The following is a 19,513-nucleotide window of genomic DNA, read 5'->3' on the forward strand; positions in this document are numbered from 1 at the left end:
CTGCCAAAGGCTTACATGTCTCCCCTCCTGCTCCCTCACTCTCCCCTTCCAGATCCAGCCTCTCCCGCCCACCCCGAGGAGCCCCCGCTCGGTGCCAAACAGCATCCTGCTTTTGAGTTGCCGCCCGCAGAGCCAGAACCCACAGAGAGCCATACTGAGGCGGCACCCCCAGCCCCGGAAGGGCAGGCATCTCCAGCGAGCCCTCAGCCTGGCTCGCTCAAAGCTGCTTCCCCCCAAGCCGCCGAGGAAGGAGAAGCCCACGAGGAGCCCATGGACACGGGGGTCGAGGGCCTGGCGCCGGACAGCCCCGCCGGAGGCCGAGTACAGCCTAGCCAAGAGGACGAAGAGGAGGAGGAGGAAGAAGAGGAGGAGGAGGCCGGAGGAGCAGCTCCGGCGCCCAAGATGGAGCTGGAGGAGAGATTATCCCCTCCGCTGAGCGAGGCGGAGGCTCCGGACGAGGACGGGCCTGCTGCGTTGGGGCCTGAGCCCCCCGAGGAGAGCCTCGGCTTTGCCCACGAACCCAAGCGCTCCCCTTCGCCCGTGGAGGCGGAGTTGCTGGGGGGCACCCCGATGGAGGCCTACGGGGCTGGCCACCCGCAGGAGGGAGGGGCGAGCGGGGAGGAGGAGGCCGGGCCGGCGCCGGCGCCCTTGAGGCCCCACCACTTGGTGAAGTCGGATATCGTGAACGAGATCTCGAACCTGAGCCAAGGCGACGCCAGCAGCTTCCCGGGCTCGGAGCTCCAGTTCGCCTCGCCCTACCACGAAGGCGGCGGCTCCATGTCCCTGGAGATGGCCGGCCTGACCTCCACAGACGTCAGCCTCCAGAGGGACGACGGGGCTTCCTTGCCGCCGGGCGAGATGGACGACTCCTTGCCTTTTGACATGAAAGGGGAGTGTGAGAAGGGGCGGCGGCGGAGCTCCCCGGCCCGTTCCCGCGTCAAGCAGGTAACCCGAAGGCCCATTGTCTCCTTCCTTCCTTCCCCTCTGAGTAGCGCCCCCCCCGTCCCTGTCAGAGGTGGGGAGTACCAGAACAAATGGGCGGCCATGTTGTTTGAATGTTCCCCGGTGTGTGCATCTATGTTCCCCCCTCTCTCTGTCATTTTATTTTTGACCCTCTCTCTCACTCTGTTTCCTTCTGGTCGTAGGGTCGCAGCAGCAGTTTTCCCGGGAGGAGACGGCCTCGGGGAGGGTCCCACACAGGCCGAGGGCGGGGCCGATCACGGTTGAAATCCACCACTTCTTCCATCGAGACATTGGCGGTAGGGGCAGCTTTAGCAGGCAGGAGAACGCTGGGGGAGCGGGAGGGGAGGGGCTCGAGTGGTTTGCCCTCCTCCCCAGGGCAAGAGAAGCCATAGCGGCGGTACGTAGGGAGGTCGGTCTCTAGGGCTGGGCGATATATCAATATCATCATCCAAATCCTGTTTGAAGTCCATCTCGAGACACCGTTTTCATCATTTTAGACCTGGCGATATATCACGAATCACGATGTGTGTTAGGGCTGGGTGATAATAGCGTTCAAAACTGGTTTGAAGTCCATATTGTGATACTGGTTTCATAATTTTCGACCTGGCAGTGTATCGTGAATTTCGCGTGTGTGTTTGTGTGCTGTTAAAAATCACGATGTGGGAAAAACCACGAAGCCAGCCACAGCTCCATCCTTATTTCAGACATTGTGATATATCAGTGTATCACAATGTTTAGCTGGTGATATATCGCAGTGTTGAAAACCAGGCCCTGCTGTTCGCCTCTGCATAGTTCCATCATTATTTCAGATATTGTGATATAGCTATATATCACAATGTTTAGCTGGTGATATATTGCAGTGCTGGAAACCAGATATCGCCCAGTCCTATTGGCCTTCCCAAAGGCGGAGCTTCAGGCAGTGGATAGGTTCCCCCCAGTTTAGATAGATGCGTGGTTCTGGCCTCAAGACGAGAGCACCCCCTTTCCTGCAGCTCCCAGTTAGTGCACCTTGGCTGGGGCTGTATCCTTATCCATAGTGCTTGGAGGCAGTGGGTCCGACCTTCCCCTCCCCTCCCTTTCATTTGAATGGATTGTCGAAGCGTTCCCTCTCGACGTAGGCTTGCCATATTCTATCAGTGATGGGGCTTCTCTCCCTTTAAGTGCTTCAAAGCGGGGCATTGTTCAGCAGATGTAGTTTTCCCTCTTGCCGCGACGCTGAGAAGCTGCACCTGTGGAATCTCTGCCTTCCTCTGTGCTCTTAAAAGGGTAGGAATTCTGTCCCTTTTGGAGCATGGTCGACCTACCAGGAATTATTAGCCAGTGGGGATATTTGTGGGTGGTGGGGGATATAAACGGGAGGGCTGGGGGATATACACAGAATCTGGCAAGGGGACTGTAGGCCTTCTCCCCTGCAGCACGGGCAGTGACTCAAGGGTGTAGCTGGTAGGCTGAGGAGACTGTAGCTTTGTGCGTCTGCATTTCCCCTTCTTGTGTGTCGGGAGCAGCGAAAGACGGCAGTTTCACCTCGTCCCTTTGCTCCCTTCCCTTCCAAGCTCGCTGATATCGACAGCTCCCCGAGCAAGGAGGATGACGACGACGACGACGACACGATGCAGAACACGGTGGTGCTCTTCTCCAACACGGACAAGTTTGTGCTGATGCAGGTGGGTACAGACACGAGGGCGGCAAACGTCTGACGGTTTTCTGATTGCACCAATTTCAATGGATGTGAGCGGTGAGTTTCTCCTGGAGCAGCTAGTCGGGGCTTGCAAAGAGTGTAGACTTTGGGCTGTCCCACAGCCAGGTGCGTTTGTTGACTGGTTCCTAGCCGCCCCAAGAGGATAACAGTTTGCCTTTCTAGCTGAAACTCTGGCTCCTTCTAATAAGAAGCCCCACAGACAGCTGTAGCTCAAGGATGGGGCACAGTGGGTGTTGTTGAACTACAACACCCATCACCCCAAATGTTTGGTTGGAGTCAAGTGAGATCTGGGGGTTGCCCAGCCCTGCTGTAGCTGGTAGCACCCAGCTGAAGTCAACAATGGGGTACATCTTTGAAACCTAGATTTCACCTAGTATGGATAGGCCTTGAACTTGCTTATTGCTGAAGTCCTGTGGCTCAGGTGTGTTACACCTTTTGCCAAGATTCCTTTTGGTGGATAGCTGGCCTCCCCATTCCCTGTTTCATTGCTGCGAACAATAAGCTTTATTCCTTTTGCCCTGGCTGGGAGCTTGCAAATTCATTAAAATTATTCAGTCACTTTAAAAGAAAAGGAAAGCTAAGAGTGTTTATAAAGTATCGGTTAGCAGCCTTAGATTACTTCTTTTAGGGAGGGGGGCGAATTGTGGTTGCATGTTACCTTGCATCTGTAGAACGGTTGGAATATTTATATTAAAAAATGGAGGTTGTTTCTCTGGGGCACTGCAAGGCCTCTTTTAACCTGCCTCTCCCTCCTTGACAGGATATGTGTGTGGTGTGTGGTAGCTTTGGCCGTGGTGCTGAGGGACACCTCCTGGCGTGCTCCCAGTGCTCTCAATGTTACCATCCTTACTGCGTCAACAGCAAGGTAAGGCCTGCTCTGTGTGAGGGAGCACCCCCTCTCCCCATTATTATTTTTAAAATAATGATTCCTCTCTTAAAGGACCCATGGCTTCTCACCCTGCTCAGTTCTTGAGCTAAATATGTCCCGTGTTGCCTGATAATCTGATAATCTAATCTAATAGAGTGTGACACTCCTAATTTAGATGTTAGTGGAATTTGGTGGGGCGGAGCCATCTAAGAGGGTTGGCTTTTGTTTCTTTCCTTTCAAGTGGTTGGGGGGGGGGGCTCATTGAATATGTGTGCATAGGGACAACAGTCATGCAGGAATGGGTGTAGGAAGGAAATAGGAAGCTGAACCTGCAACTGTCCTGATCTATGAACACCCTGTTTTCTCTCCTGGGATCTGAAGTGTGTGGAATCTGCAAAGTTTGGTTCCTGACAAGGAAACGGCAAGCTCTTATAGGTTAATTTACACAGGAGGAGGAGTTGTCATTTTGCCCTATTCTCAGCAACAACGAAAAAAGGGATGTGGATGGTGCTGTGGTCTAAACCACTGAGCCTCTTGGGCTTGCCAATCAGAAGGTCAACGGTTTGAATCCCTATGACGGGGTGAGCTCCCGTTGCTCTGTCCCAGCTCCTGCCAACCTAGCAGTTCAAAAGCACACCAGTGCAAGTAGATAGATAGGTACCACTGCGGTGGGAAGGTAAACGGCGTTTCCGTGTGCTCTGGCTTCCGTCACAGTTCTCTGTGCACCAGAAGCAGTTTAGTCATGCTGGCCACATGACCTGGAAAGCTGTCTGCGGACAAACGCCAGCTCCCTGGGCCTGAAAGCGAGATGAGCGCCTCAACCCCATAGTCGCCTTTGACTGGACTTAACCGTCCAGCGGTCCTTTACCTTTACCCTAATCTCAGCAACTTTGCCCAGGTAGCAGGCCTGAGAGTGACACTCACGTAGGGGAGGCAGCTGTTCTAAAGAGCCATAGAGGAATCAGGCTTGACAAAGAAGGGTTGTGCACACAACCACAGCTCTCCTCGCATCTCCGTAAGCACTCAGGGCTCCCCCCCCCCTTTTTTAAACATCTTTGTTCCTTCTTCCCCCTTTTTTAAAAAGATTACCAAGGTGATGCTGCTAAAGGGCTGGCGCTGTGTGGAATGCATTGTGTGCGAGGTTTGTGGCAAAGCGTCGGACCCGTCCCGCCTGCTGCTCTGCGATGATTGTGACATCAGCTACCACACGTATTGCCTGGACCCGCCTCTCAACACCGTGCCCAAGGGTGGCTGGAAGTGTAAATGGTGAGAGAGACGACATAAGACTGCTTTCAAGGGGCAGCGCCCTGTGTGCGGCAAACAAAATCAAGAGAGCTTGGCTCTCTTGTTTTCTACTTCTCATGTCGGAATGAATTCAATTCCCTGTATTTTGGCCATGCTGTTTTTGCTGCAGTTAAACAAATAACAGAAAAGAAGAGGCTCGCCACTGCCGTTTTGGTTTTGAACTCTGGCCCTATCCCAGAAGACTTGCAAGCAGACAGCAAAAAGACACTTGTTATCCTCCTTTGTTTTTAATCATTTTTGGTGTGAGGTTGAAGGTTTAAAACCCCGCTCTTCTTGGTCTTTCAATCCTCTGTTTTACTTTTGTTATCGTTTAAACTAGTTTTGTCCTATTTTCTGCCTCGGTGGTGTTGGTGTCCTTGTTAGAATCGAAAGGTCGTACAGAAACGTATTATTTAATAAATCAAAAGCAGGTTGTGCTCTTGCTCAAGGTAGAGTTGAATGTACAGTGGTACCTCGGGTTACATACGCTTCAGGTTACAGACTCCGCTAATACAGAAATAACGTAGTACCTCAGGTTAAGAACTTTGCTTCAGGATGAGAACAGAAATCGTGCTCTGGCGGCGCAGCGGCAGCAGGAGGTCCCATTAGCTAAAGTGGTGCTTCAGGTTAAGAACAGTTTCAGGTTAAGAATGGGCCTCCGGAATGAATTAAGTACTTAACCCGAGGTACCACTGTATGTGATTATAGGTCACATTCAAGTTGAGTAATTCTGGCCTGCCGTTCCTAGGGCATCTGCGTTGTTTTTGGTTCGGGGCGGGGGGATAGATTGGATCGCAGAATTGGTGTTGATTCCTTGCCCCCACCCCTCTTTGACAGGTGCGTATGCTGCGTGCAGTGTGGAGCAGTCTCTCCTGGCTTCCACTGCGAATGGCAGAACAACTACACCCACTGTGCTCCCTGCGCCAGCCTTGTCACCTGCCCCATCTGCCATGTGAAGTATGTGGAGGACGACCTCTTGATCCAGTGCCAGCACTGTGAGAGGTAAGCCCCAGTTTTCCTTAACCCACCCGGTATTTCACTATTGGCCGTTGTAATCTTCACGTCAACAGATGCAGGCAACGTTGGATCCCGCCTGTAAGTGGCTGACTCTCCCCCTGTACATTTCCATCTTGCGGGGGGAGAGGGAGGGCAAGGTTTTGAGATGTCGGAGAATTCCCTTCCCCATATTTAAACTGCAAACTCTCTCCGTATGTGCGTTGAAACCCTTTTGTGTGCTTCCCAGGTGGATGCATGCCGTGTGTGACAACCTATTCACGGAGGAAGAAGTCGAACAGGCAGCAGACGAAGGATTTGACTGTACCTCCTGCCAGCCCTATGTGGTCAAGCCCGTTGGTGAGTTCTGGACAGGTGTGAGACCTGCGAACCAAATTCATTTCAGAAAGATGCATCAGCAACTGCCAAGTCCCCAGTGCAACGGCAAGGCTCATTGCAGAAGCCTGCCCTGGTGTTTTCCTCGCAGTTTTGAGTGCCAGGGTTTCAGACAGTGATCTTTTTATGCTTCCCACTGGGGCTGGGCGATATATCAGTCTATTGCCCAAAACCAGTTTGAAGTCCGTATTATGATACCGGTTTTCATAGCTTTTGACCTGGCAACATATTGTGAATCCCGATGTGTGTTAGGGCTGGGCAATATATCGTCCAAAACCGGTTTCACGTCCATATCGTGATATTGGTTCATAATTCTTGACCTGGCAACAGAACACGAATCATGCGCTGTGTGCTCCATGCAAAAATCACCATGTGGGGGAAAAGCATGAAGCCTTCCAGCGCTGTGGTCTAAACCACTGAGCCTCTTGGGCTTGCCGATCAGAAGCTCGGCGGTTCGAATCCCCGCGACGGGGTGAGCTCCCGTTGCTCTGTCCCTGCTCCTGCCAACCTAGCAGTTTGAAAGCATGTCAAAGTGCAAGTAGATAAATAGGTACCACTGCAGCGGGAAGGTAAATGGCGTTTCCATGCACTCTGGCTTTTGTCACGGTGTTCCGTTGCACCAGAAGCAGTTTAGTCATTCTGGCCACATTACCCGGAAAGCTGTCTGTGGACAAACGCCAGCTCCCTCGGCCTGAAAGTGAAATGAGTGCTGCAACCCCATAGTCGCCTTTGACTGGACTTAACCGTCCAGGGGTCTTTTACCTACATAGTACCACCCTAAACATTGTGATATATCAGTACATCGCAATGTTTAGTTGGTGATATATCACGATGATGAAAACCAGGTATCACCCAGCCCTACTTCCCACAATTCCTCCAGCATAGTGTTGCTGCAAGGCATTGTGGGAAGCTGCCGCTCCTAGCTGCTGCCACCTAGTGCTCATTAGTGTGCTGCCACTTCTGCTGTCCACCCTTACAGCTCTCAGATGACTAAAGCCATCAAGGGGCCCACTAACCCACCAAGGACACTGTGCCAACGGGACCCTCAAATCCTGAGCTGGCTCAGGGGAGGATTTCATGATGTTCAAAATTTGAGAGGGCAGCTTAGGTCTACTTCCTTTCTGCATCACTATGCATAATAATAATAATATTACAGGTTGAGTATTCCTGTGGTTCTATATCCTGAACCACACCACCCACACAGAAGAGGGATGTGTCGGAATACTTGATTTGCAGGTGTTCAGGAAATCTTTACGGGGGAAACACTTAAGGGTGCATAAAGACCCAAAACATCCCCGTAATCACCGAATGGCAAGGAATGTCGAGAAGGAATAAAATGGACGACAGAGTGTGGGTTGAGGGAATAGAATGGAGAAGCTCGAAGAGGAGGACCATGAAACATAGATATATACAAAGGGAACATAGAACCATCTCTGTGTTTGGATAGGCTGCTTCCTAGTTTAGCAGTTTCCCAGCGTCATGGAAAAGAGAGCTGCCCTAGAAAGCAGTTGAGGAAGCCAAGAATTGGATGTGGAATAGTGTAACCCGGGGTTGTCAACCTGGTCTCTACTGCCCATTAGTGGGTGTTTCAGGATTCAAGGTGGGCAGTAGGGGGTTCTACGGCACAAGCTGAATCTTCCTTCCATCGAGCACTGGTGGACAGTAAGGAAATTTGACTACCCCTTGTATAACCTGTAGACTTGCCCTCCAAATGTTGGTGTGCAAGAGATTCTCATTGTCAGTTAATGGTAGCTGCTTTTTTTGAAATGGAAATCGGAACAAGTAGATAAGCCATTGCTGCATGAGGACTGCAGCAATATATTTTGGGGTGGGTGGGTGTGAAACAGTGGAAGATACGTGGGGCAAAGGGGCTGAGGATGGCAGTCAGCTGGACGTGGTAGAGAGGTTTGTGGATATTATGGCGCAATGTAATACCACTGAGATTGCTTGGGGTTGGGTGTAGAAAAGATATGGCTGTGTTTCAGGCGCATGGGGAATGCAGGTGAAGGAGCAGATTAAGGGTAAAAGGTTGAGTGAATAAATGATGCACTTTTTGGGGGGGTTATCCTATTATTATTATTTTCAATTTTATACATTTCAATAATTTTACAATCATTTCAGCATTTCAAAGCTCGACTTCCTTCCCCCTCTTTCTGCAGTTCCTTAAATAAATTTCCAACATTTTCTGCATATCCAAATTAACTTAATTTTCTCGTTTATCCATCTACTTTAAGTAGATACTCTTATAAAGAAAGAATTATGCATCCTAAATGTTGTGGGAAGTACACACAGACACAAAATACTGAATACATACGCTTTCTAACATCCCTTTTTGGGGGTCTCTCTCTCTATCTCTATTTAAAGTTCCGGTCCCCCCTCCAGAAATTATTCCAGTGAAGATCAAGGAGCCGGGTAAGTTTCTTTCTCATTCGTGCTCTATAATCTCAGGCACTGCACCCAGATACCATGCTGATCTTATTTCTGAGCCTGGAATAAATGTAGGATCGGGTCCTTCTGAATTACTGCTGTCAACTGGTGGGGGGGGGTGTCAAAAAAGAAAAAGGGGGTGTATGTAGTGGATGAAAGGAGGGGAAGAAATTAATGCTCAGGCTGGTTCTCTACAAAGATGCACGGTGGCACCATGCTGGTTTGGCCCTGCCTGCCAAGTTTCACCCTCTCCCCCACAGAGCCCCAGTATTTTCGCTTTGAAGGCGTCTGGCTGACAGAGACGGGCATGGCGGTGTTGCGGAACTTGTCCTTGTCGCCACTGCACAAGCGCCGGCCGCGCAAGACCCCAACGACGCCAACAACGCCACGGCCACTGGGTGCGCTCAATGGCGAAGGTGCGCTGGATGGGGTTGACCCCTTGGGCCCCGAAGAGAAAAAGGAGGGTGACGTGGAGGGAGACGAGATCCTGAAAGCTGAAGGTTTGTTCCATCCCCACCACCTTCAAGGGAGTGTGGGGTAAAGTATTGTGGAGGGAAGTTCTTAATTGTTTGGTACTTTAGTCTGCCCAGAATGGCTGGGGCAACGCAGTGTGAGGCTTCAGGGAATTGGCTTCCTCCCGCTTGGCAGTAGATAAGCAGAACAAAGGAAAATGAGTCTTCTTACCAGTTAGAATCTTTAATAACCCCAGCAAGAGACAACAGAACGCAACTCTCTACCATGGCTGTGCTCCCAATTAAGGTCACTCCCCTCTCCGTCCCTATTAATCTACGTCACTCCTACGTCTTGTAACCTGAGTTTGTACCCTCTGTGCTTTCTGTTCTGCCACTTTCTCAGCTCTCCTTGACCTTGGGGAGAGTGGATGAATGCTTTCCAGAGATAGTGAATCTGTTAACTCTCTCTCTCCCCCAGTGTTTCTTCTGGCAGCTGTTCCCCATCCAGTATTTCCCAGCTTCTGCCTTCTGAACTATGCCCCTCTGCAAACCACTGTTCCAAATCTATACCGTCCTCCTGCTCCTGGGAAGATGCAGGATTAGGGTCAAGAGGAGGGGGTGACTCCCACCATTCTCCCTCAGTGCAGCCCTCCTCAGCACGGTCCCTGACACCCAGTCAGATGAGCGGCAAGCAAGCAAACAACAAAAACAAATATTGTTAATATTAATATTAAAGCTCCAGTATACCTATACTGCGAGGGACGCGGGTGGGGCTGTGGGTTAAACCACAGAGCCTAGGACTTGCTGATCAGAAGGTCGGCGGTTCGAATCCCCGCAACGTGGTGAGCTCCCGTTCCTCAGTCCCAGCTCCTGCCAACCTAGCAGTTCAAAAGCACGTCAAAGTGCAAGTAGAGAAATAGGTCCCGCTCCGTCGGGAAGGTAAATGGTGTTTCCATGCGCTGATCTGGTTCGCCAGAAGCGGCTTAGTCATATAATAATAATAATAATAATTTATTATTTATACCCCGCCCATCTGGCTGGGTTTCCCCAGCCACTCTGGGCGGCTTCCAAAAGAATATTAAAATACTATGTTACATCAAACATTAAAAGCTTCCCTAAACAGGGCTGCCTTCAGATGTCTTCTAAAAGTCTGGTAGTTGTTGTTCTCTTTGACATCTGGTGGGAGGGCGTTCCACAGGGAGGGCGCCACTACCGAGAAGGCCCTCTGCCTGGTTCCCTGTAACTTGGCTTCTCGCAGTGAGGGAACCGCCAGAAGGCCCTCGGTGCTGGACCTCAGTGAGAACGATGGAGGTGGAGACGCTCCTTCAGGTATACTGGACCGAGGCCGTTTAGGGCTTTAAAGGTCAGCACCAACACTTTGAATTGTGCTCGGAAACGTACTGGGAGCCAATGTAGGTCTTTCAAGACCGGTGTTATATGGTCTCGGCGGCCGCTCCCAGTCACCAGTCTGGCTGCTGCATTCTGGATTAGTTGTAGTTTCCGGGTCACCTTCAAAGGTAGCCCCACGTAGAGCGCATTGCAGTAGTCCAAGCGGGAGATAACCAGAGCATGCACCACTCTGGCGAGGCAGTCCGCGGGCAGATAGGGTCTCAGCCTACGTACCAGATGGAGCTGGTACACAGCTGCCCTGGACACGGATTTAACCTGTGCCTCCATGGACAGCTGTGAGTCCAAAATGACTCCCAGGCTGCGCACCTGGTCCTTCAGGGGCACGGTTACCCCATTCAGGACCAGGGAATCCTCCACACCTGCCCGCCTCCTGTCCCCCAGAAACAGTACTTCTGTCTTGTCAGGATTCAATCTCAATCTGTTTGCCGCCATCCATCCTCCAACCGCCTCCAGACACTCACACAGGACTGTCACTGCCTTCACTGGTTCTGATTTGAAAGAAAGGTAGAGCTGGGTATCATCTGCATACTGATGAACACCCAGCCCAAACCCCCTGATGATCTCTCCCAGCGGCTGCATGTAGATGTTGAAAAGCATGTGGGAGAGGACAGAACCCTGAGGCACCCCACAAGTGAGAGCCCAGGGGTCTGAACACTCATCCCCCACCACCACTTTCTGAACACGGCCCAGGAGGAAGGAGCGGAACCACTGTATGACAGTGCCCCCAGCTCCCAGCCCCTCAAGACGGTCCAGAAGGATGTTATGGTCGATGGTATCAAACGCCGCTGAGAGATCCAGCAGAACTAGGAAACAGCTCTCACCTTTGTCCCTAGCCCGCCGGAGATCATCAACCAGTGCGACCAAGGCAGTTTCAGTCCCATGATGAGGCCTGAATCCCGATTGGAAGGGATCCAAATGGTCCGCTTCTTCCAGGCGTGCCTGGAGTTGTTCAGCAACCACTCGCTCAATCACCTTGCCCAAGAATGGAAGATTTGAGACTGGCCACATGACCCAGAAGCTGTAGGCCGGCTCCTTCGGCCAATAAAGCAAGATGAGCGCCACAACCCCAGAGTCGGCCATGACTGGACCTAATGGTCAAGGGTCCCTTTACCTTTTATACCTATACTGCAGTACTGATTTGGATGACAATATAGTCAGTACTGCCAACCCTGGCTGGTGATACAAGTTAGAATGCGGTTCTCTGGGGGCTTGGGCTCTAAGGTACTTCCTCGCGCAATGAAGAATAGGCGCTCTCCAAACTGGTGGTTTTAGGGAAGTGGAATCTGGGTCTTATTACTGAGCCACAGTTCCTCCTCTTCCAAACTTGGTTAAAAAAAAAACCCCAACATGCTAGATCAACGACTGCTTGTAATCTGTATTACATAATCTCTTGAGAATGAATATGTTTATAGCTTGGTCGTAATCTGGGAGACAGCACAGGTGTCCTGTTCTAGACATTGACTAGTGTGGGAAAGTTGTTGTTGTGATGGAGCGTATATGATGCAGAAGTCTAGGTGATGGTCGTTAATTGTGGGGTAGAAGCAGATTTGGGGTGCCTTTGTAGATCAAGTGTCCGAAGTCCCGTATTACAAGAAACCGATAGCCCAGAAGTGTTGCTTTAAGGACCTGGGAACTATTTGGGGAGGAATACAGGGGAGAGACACTATCTGGTAACCTTCCACAAACTGTTCCTGGTGTTGGCAAGTTGTGTGTGTGTGTGTGTGTGTGTGTGTACATGTGCAAATGTATGTGAGAGTTCAGTTAGGTGCCTGTGCACAGCACACAAAGGCGCATGCGTGATGCAACAGAAAGGAGGACTTGTGCTCGTGCGGAATCATATTCCATGGGGAAAATTATACTGAGGTTCCTTTTGCTAAGGTATATTGCATTCACCCATATTCTCATTCCTTGTCCGCCTGTAGTCAGCGTCGAGCACATGGAGTGCGAGATCAAATTGGAAGCCCCTGCTACCCCGGAGAGGGAAGCCGCAGCCGAGGCCGATTTGGCGAAGGGTCTTCTGGAAGACTCTGAGGAGGTTAAGAAGCGGAAGCGGAAGCCATATCGCCCAGGTGAGTGTTGTGTGCCTGGGCCAGGCCCTCGGAGGAGAAATGGTCCCTTCTCGTCTTGTTGACTCATCTCTCCTCTGCCCTGGGACAGGTATCGGAGGGTTCATGGTTCGGCAGCGGAAATCCCACACCCGCTTGAAAAAGGGCTCGGCCGCCTTGGCAGAAGCCTCTCGTGAGTCAACAGGAGCTGAGGGGCATCCAGAGGAGGGTAAGGTCATTGCTTGTATATGTTGTTCCCCTGTATTCATTGTGGCGCTGTGGGTTAAACCACAGAGCCTAGGGCTTGCTGATCAGAAGATCGGCGGTTCGAATCCCCGCGATTGGGTGAGCTCCCGTTGCTCGGTCCCTGCTCCTGCCAACCTAGCAGTTCAAAAGCATGTCAAAGTGCAAGTAGCTCTGGCGGAAAGGTAAACGGCGTTTCTGTGCGCTGCTCTGGTTCGCCAGAAGCGGCTTAGTCATGCTGGCCACATGACCCGGAAGCTGTACGCCGGCTCCCTCAGCCAATAAAGTGAGATGAGCGCCGCAACCCCAGAGTCGGTCATGACTGGAGCTAATGTTCAGGGGTCTCTTTACCTTTATTCGTTGCTTGGGTTGGTACGGGATGTTGTTTCCTATCCTTAGTATCTTAACAGTGGGATATGTCTTTGAAAACAAAACTCTTGCATTTCCATGTATTTCTCAGTCCACAGGCTGAGAATCCCACATCCAAAATTTTGCTATTGAAATGCCGTGCTTTTTGCATCTATTTAATTAGCTGCACCAAGTTTTCAAACATGCAGCTTTTTAGCAAGAGGCTAGGACAAACATAAAATGCTTGGGAAGACAGCGTTTTGGCAGCCTTGGGTGCAAGGGGAACATTAGCCCCCGAAGCCCCATGCAGCTCATTGTCCTTCTCTGAAGCCGCATTCTCTAACCAAGTTCTGCGTCCTTCTTCTTCTCCTCCTCTTCTGTGTTCTGAACCTAAAAGAGGGATGGGGATTCTGGTGCCTTCTAGATGTTGCTGGATTCCATCTCTGATGAGCCCCATCCAGCAGCGGTCAGGGATGATGGGGGTTGTGGTCTATTTTTTTAAAAAAATCATTTTTTATTAGTTTTACATAAAGATTGTACATACAAAACAAAACAACAACAAAAACCAGGAAAAGGTTTTCTTGAACCTTCAGGCCTCCCTCCCTCCATCCCTCCATGGGTTCTGTTTCTAAATTTTATTCCCACATCTTTTACTGTAGTCTGTCTATTGTATATCCATCATATCCAGAGTTCATGTTACTTTACAAGTGCAGCCATATTCCTGCCAATGATTTCAACTGCTTACAGTGGCCTCTCGGATATGTTAAAAAGTTATTCCAGTCTTTGACAAATACTTGGTTTTCCTGGTTTCTGATCTTTCCCGTCAGACTTGCCATTTCAACATATTCCATCAGTTTGGTCTGCCATTCTTCTGTGGTCAGTACTTTTTCTTCTTTCCATCTCTGGGCTAAAAGCATCCTTGCTGCTGTCATTGCATACATAAACAGTCTTTTCTTTTCCTTTTTAAAATAAATCTTTATTAAAATAAAAACATACAATGAAGGTAGGTATAACAAAGTTAAGTACACAAAAACCCCATCACGACGTAAAAACAAGAAAAAAATTGAAAAAAGAAAAGAGAAACAAAGATTTATACATCATGTTCATCAAATACATTTTTATTTGACAGTCTTTTCTTTTCTTATGGTAGTTCCACACCTATACTTCCTAACAAAAAAGCCTCTGGTTTTTTGACAAAAGTTATCTTAAACCTTTTTTTTTCCAATTGTATATTATTTCCCATAATGCTTTTACCACCCTACATGACCACCACATACGATAGAAAGCACCTTCTTTCTTTTTACATTTCCAACACACATTTGAATTGGTTCTGCACATTTTTGTTGCTTTACTAGGTGTCAAATACCAACAGCACATCATTTTCATAGAATTTTCTTTCAACGGGCAGCAGGCTGTCAGTTTCAAATCCGATGGGGGGGGTGGTCTAGCCCAGTCTGGAGGGGGCTGCAGGTTCCCCACCGCAGCCGTAAAAGTAGCCTGAGATCCCGCTGGTTCGCTCCCTGCTCCCACCCTTGCTTATCTGAAATTAAAAAGACGCTCATATCTGCTCCAACTTGCCTCCACGCCAGGGGCTCAACCCAACCCGCCTGCTGAAGTCCCCGCGGAGGGCATCGCTGAGCAGGGGGTGGTTGAGGGTGACGAGAAGAAGAAACGGCGAGGCAGGAAGAAGAGCAAGCTGGAGGACATGTTCCCTGCCTACCTTCAGGTAAGGGGGACATGCAGGTTGATTGGTTACCTTCGTGGACTGGAGGAGAAAACGCTTCTCTCTTTAAGTGCGGCCGGGTGCTGTTTTGCTTCTCGGTTTCATTCGGAAGCTCTGCTGTCCAAACTGGGAAGGGGAGGAAGTTCTGGACAGTTGTGCGGTGAGATGCTTGGCTGCAGACTGAAGGTTCGCAAAAGCAGAGTAGAATAATAGAATCTTCAGAGTTGGGTGGGACCTCCCGGGTCATCTAGTCCAGCCCCCTGCAATGCAGGAATCTCGGCTAAAGCATCCAGGACAGATGGCCGTCCAACCTCTGCTTAAAAACTTCCAAGGAGAGTCCACAGCCTCCCAAGGTAGACCGTTCCACTGTCAGACAGCTCTTACTCTTATTAGAGTTGCTGAATACAGTGGTGCCCCGCAAGACGAATGCCTCGCAAGACGAAAAATGCGCAAGACGAAAGAGTTTTCCGTTTTTTGAGTCGTTCCGCAAGACGAATTTCCCTATGGGCTTGCTTTGCAAGACGAAACGTCTTGCAAGTTCTTGCGAGTTTGTTTCCTTTTTCTTAAAGCCGCTAAGCCGTTAATAGCCGCTAAGCCGTTAATAGCCGCGCTTTGCAAGACGAAAAAACCGCAAGACGAAGAGACTCGCGGAACGGATTAATTTCGTCTTGCGAGGCACCACTGTAATAATTATATAAGTGAGGTACAGGCTGCAGTGAGGTACAGATCCCTAACCCAAAATGTATAATATTGATTGATTGAATTCATATACAGTGGTACCTCTAGTTACGAACTTAATTCCTTCCGGAGGTCCGTACCGCCCTATACCAGGAGGCCTCAGGGTGGTTCACAGAACAAAAATAAAATATGCAACCACAATACAGTCATACCTCGGGTTACAGACGCTTCGGGTTGTGCGATTTCGGGTTGCGTACCACGCCGAACCCGGAAGTACCGGAATGGGTTACTTCCGGGTTTCGGCGCATGCGCAAAAGTGCTACATCGCGCTATGCACAGAAGCGCCAAATCGCAACCTGCGCAGACGTTGCACTGCGGGTTGCGAACGTGCTTCCCGCACGGATCACGTTCACAACCCGAGTGTCCACTGTATATATATCATCAAAATAAAAACAGCAACCCAATGACAGTATAGTGTAATTGGGCTGTAGAATCTTGTCTTTTGGCAATTTATCTTTAAAAGACTGCTATGAAGAATGAGGCTAGCAACACCTTGCCATTTGTGTGAGTTGCTGCTAATCAATAATACTGTGTCAAGCCTACAGATACAATTTCATTCTTGCAGTTCAGTCCCAAGGCTGGGTGTGGGGGGTGGGTCTGGCAAGCGCAGAATTTCCTCCAAAGGGAATAGAGGGAGAAGAAATAGGATTAAATTTTGCCTAATACAGTGGAACCTTGGTTCTCAAATTCAATCTGTCCCGGGAGTCTGTTCGACTCCCGAAACCGTTTGAAAACCAAGGCGCGGCTTCCGATTGGCTGCGTCGGCTTCCCAAAAACGTTTGCAAACCGGAACACTTCTGGGTTTGTGGCATTGGGGAGCCAATATGTTCTAGAGCTAAGCCGTTCAAGAACCAAGGTACCACTGTATGAGCAAATAGCGTTTGGGTGTGTGCTTTTGTTCATTTTGGGCCAGACGGGTTGAAGGTTAGCTTTCCAGGGAGGCCCAGTTTTTTTACTCAGAAAATCCCATCTCATTCTGTTCTTTCTGTTCCTTCTCCCACCTCTTTTGACAGGAAGCCTTTTTTGGAAAGGCCCTCCTAGACCTGAGCAGAAAGGCACTCCTGGCAGCTGGCGGTGTGGGTGGGGATGGAACTGCCCACCCTCCCGTTGGCCAGGGGGCTCCCAGGCCCAAGGTGGATTGCAGCATGCTTCAGAAAGGGCCGGTGGACGGGAAAGACCCTTTGGTTCAGCCCAAAGGTATGAGCTGTGCTTATTTGACTTGTCAGTGACTTGAAACGTAATGGTCTCGAAGTGCAAGGACAGAACATTTAGAGACATAAGCTGAAATAACTTACCAGACACTCCTGAGATTCAAAAGAAGCAGGAGCAATTAAAAAAAAGGCAACATTCTGCTACAGCTTTGTGTAACCTAAGAGGTGAGGAACTGGATTCAGTACCCAGGCTTTACCCTCAAAAAGCAGATCTCTAGTTGATTGCAGTAGATTTATTAAAATAGAGTTAGCTTTTTTTATTTTTGCTGTATCACACTGTTGACTATAGAAAGCTTGAGGTCCACCAAGACCCCTAGGTCCTTTTCACAGGTACTGCTAGTAAACCAGGTATCCTCCATCCTATATTTGTGCATCTTGTTCTTCCTGCCTAAGTGCAGGACCTTACCTTTGCCCCTCACCAGTTGGAGAGCAGTCAAAACTTTCCTGGGGCACTTCACGATAACCAAACAACAGACAAGGCTTGATCCCAGATTGATGGGTGTCTAGCCACATACGCCTCAGTCGTTTGCCCCAGCGTCAGATTAAAGCGTTCAGTGAATCCATTGGTCTGCTGCCAGTAAGCAGAAGATGCTCGCTTCCAGCTGCCCACCACATCTTTGGGGTCAGCTTGGCCGTGAGTCCTAGACCTTGGTTCGACAAAAAAACCTCTTCTTCCAGGGGATGAATGTGTTGACGGCAGGGAGGCAGTAGCCCCAGAAAACAACTTGAAAACTGCTGATGCCAAGACTGAAAATACCGGTGAGTACGAGTTCTTCAGAAGAGCGTAAAAGCTGGGGGGCGGGCGGGGTATGCTTCTGCCTTATGAGGGGGCAGTGCTAGGTTGCTAGAAAGAACACGAAGCAGCTCCTTTTAGCACATTTAGTCCTATGTTAATCTGCACAGTGTAATGCAATTGTGGTTTAGGTAACAGTAAAGGACCCCTGGACGGTTAAGTCCAGTCAAAGGTGACTATGTCAAAGGTGGGGATGCGGGTGGCGCTGTGGTCTAAAACACTGAGCCTCTTGGACTTGCCAGTCAGAAGGTTGGCGGATCTAATCCCCATGGCGGAGTGATCTCCTGTTGCTCTGCCCTAGCTCCTGCCAACCTAGCAGTTCGAAAGCAGGCCAGTGCAAGTAGATAAATAGGTACCACTGCGACGGGAAGGTAAACGGCATTTCCATGTGTTCTGCCTTCCGTCACGGTGTCTCGTTGCACCAGAAGCGGTTTAGTCATGCTCGCCACGTGACCCGGAAAGCTGTCTGTGGACAAACGCCGGCTCCCTTGGCCTGAAAGCAAGATGAGCGCCGCACCCCATAGTTGCCTTTGACTGGACTTAACCGTCCAGGGGTCCTTTACCTTTTTTACCTTTAGTTGTAATTTGCTTTGCTAAAATCTCAAAAGTCAACCAGAGCGGGGTTAAGTCTTGTCTCCCTGAACCCTGATAATGCTCTGGGTTTTTAGGTCTTGTGTATATGAGGTGAATAAATTTTGTGGCTGTGTGTAAACGAGCTCATATTTTAATTGGCATGTTCAAAACCCTATGATTTCCATTGTCTAAATCCAGTTGTGGCAAACTGACCGTAGAAGGTGCCAGGGAGGGACTTGTCCTTGTTCTGAAGTGACAACTTCCTTGCACTTTTGAGAATCTCGAGTTGCCCTGTGTTGGGTCAAACATGTTGGTCCACCTGTCTCAGTATGGTGTCCCCCAGATTCTATTGGACCTCTTACTCCTAACGGCACACTCCAGGTCTCCCCCACCAAAGCCATTTGCCTTGTCCAAAACCGGGTTGGGGAATTGCTGTTAATGCCCTGGGAAGTAAGTACTGCTTTAAAACGCTGCTAAAATAAACCTTAAAATGAAAACCGGAAATGTGATGCAAGTTTTAAAACATACCAATGAACTGCATCCCCAAATCCACGATATCCAGTAAAATAAATTTGCACGTATTTCCAATGTTGACGTAATTTTATAATAATTGGAATTATGTAGTGTGCTCTGGTGTTCTCCTCCCTTCTTCTTTTGATTCCGTCGGGAAGGCAACACACAGCAAAAGGAGTCACTTAGGGAAGCACCGGCCATATCATGTTGCCAGCAGCCCAACCTCATTGGGAGGAATTTTCCGCTGATGCAAAAAGGAGCAGAGATCAGTCGAGAGAGCCCCGTATCAGAGCACCTGATTCTTGCCATTGTTAATGGTCCCTCCCTTTTTGAAATAATTTTTATTTGATTCTACCAATACACATCCATAAAATGAGATTTCTCTGAATCTCGGGCCTCCCCACCCGGTGGGTTCTATTGTCAACATTCCCAACTGCATATTATTTCATTGTCTGTGTTTTGTACCTATCCATATTGTCCATAGTGTTTGTTACAAGTGAGATTAAAACCCTGCTAACGTTTTCAACTGCTCACAGTGATCTCCTAAATAAATTATAAACTTTTCCCATTCTTTTTTGAATTTCTTGCCTTCTTGGTCTCTGAGTTTCCCGGTCAGTTTTGCCATTTCACCACAGTCTAACAGCTTAGTTTGCCTTTCCTATCTGGTAGGGACTTTTCCTTCTTTCCATCTCTGGGCTAGTAGCATCCGTGCTGCTGTTGTCGCATACATAGTCTTTTCTGTTCCTTTGGAATGTCGGTACCTATAATTCCTAATAGAAAGGCTTCTGGTTTTTTTACTTGCAACGTCAGAAGGGAGTGCCTTGCTTCCTTGGC

The 19,513-nt window shown here is 49.5% G+C and overlaps 1 protein-coding gene across 14 annotated transcripts in view; it reads left to right on the forward strand.

The window, feature by feature from the left end:
• The window catches only part of KMT2D (lysine methyltransferase 2D), a 112,093-nt gene that overhangs the window by 37,204 nt on the left and 55,376 nt on the right, over window positions 1-19,513 (forward strand). For 13 of the 14 annotated variants that reach the window (XM_080994299.1, XM_080994292.1, XM_080994300.1 and 10 more), the window contains 14 exons: window positions 53-945; window positions 1,146-1,259; window positions 2,517-2,627; window positions 3,423-3,527; window positions 4,615-4,796; window positions 5,652-5,816; window positions 6,058-6,167; window positions 8,568-8,615; window positions 8,891-9,130; window positions 12,415-12,561; window positions 12,650-12,766; window positions 14,718-14,854; window positions 16,603-16,786; window positions 17,479-17,559. In XM_080994299.1, coding sequence (XP_080850425.1) covers window positions 53-945; window positions 1,146-1,259; window positions 2,517-2,627; window positions 3,423-3,527; window positions 4,615-4,796; window positions 5,652-5,816; window positions 6,058-6,167; window positions 8,568-8,615; window positions 8,891-9,130; window positions 12,415-12,561; window positions 12,650-12,766; window positions 14,718-14,854; window positions 16,603-16,786; window positions 17,479-17,559 — 2,634 coding nt within the window. The remainder of the gene's footprint in view (window positions 1-52; window positions 946-1,145; window positions 1,260-2,516; window positions 2,628-3,422; window positions 3,528-4,614; window positions 4,797-5,651; window positions 5,817-6,057; window positions 6,168-8,567; window positions 8,616-8,890; window positions 9,131-12,414; window positions 12,562-12,649; window positions 12,767-14,717; window positions 14,855-16,602; window positions 16,787-17,478; window positions 17,560-19,513) is intronic. The other variant, XM_080994295.1, reaches the window with a different exon arrangement.

This window comes from Podarcis pityusensis (assembly GCF_964106645.2).
Source record: "Podarcis pityusensis genome assembly, chromosome: 2".
NCBI classification, from domain to species: domain Eukaryota; kingdom Metazoa; phylum Chordata; class Lepidosauria; order Squamata; family Lacertidae; genus Podarcis; species Podarcis pityusensis.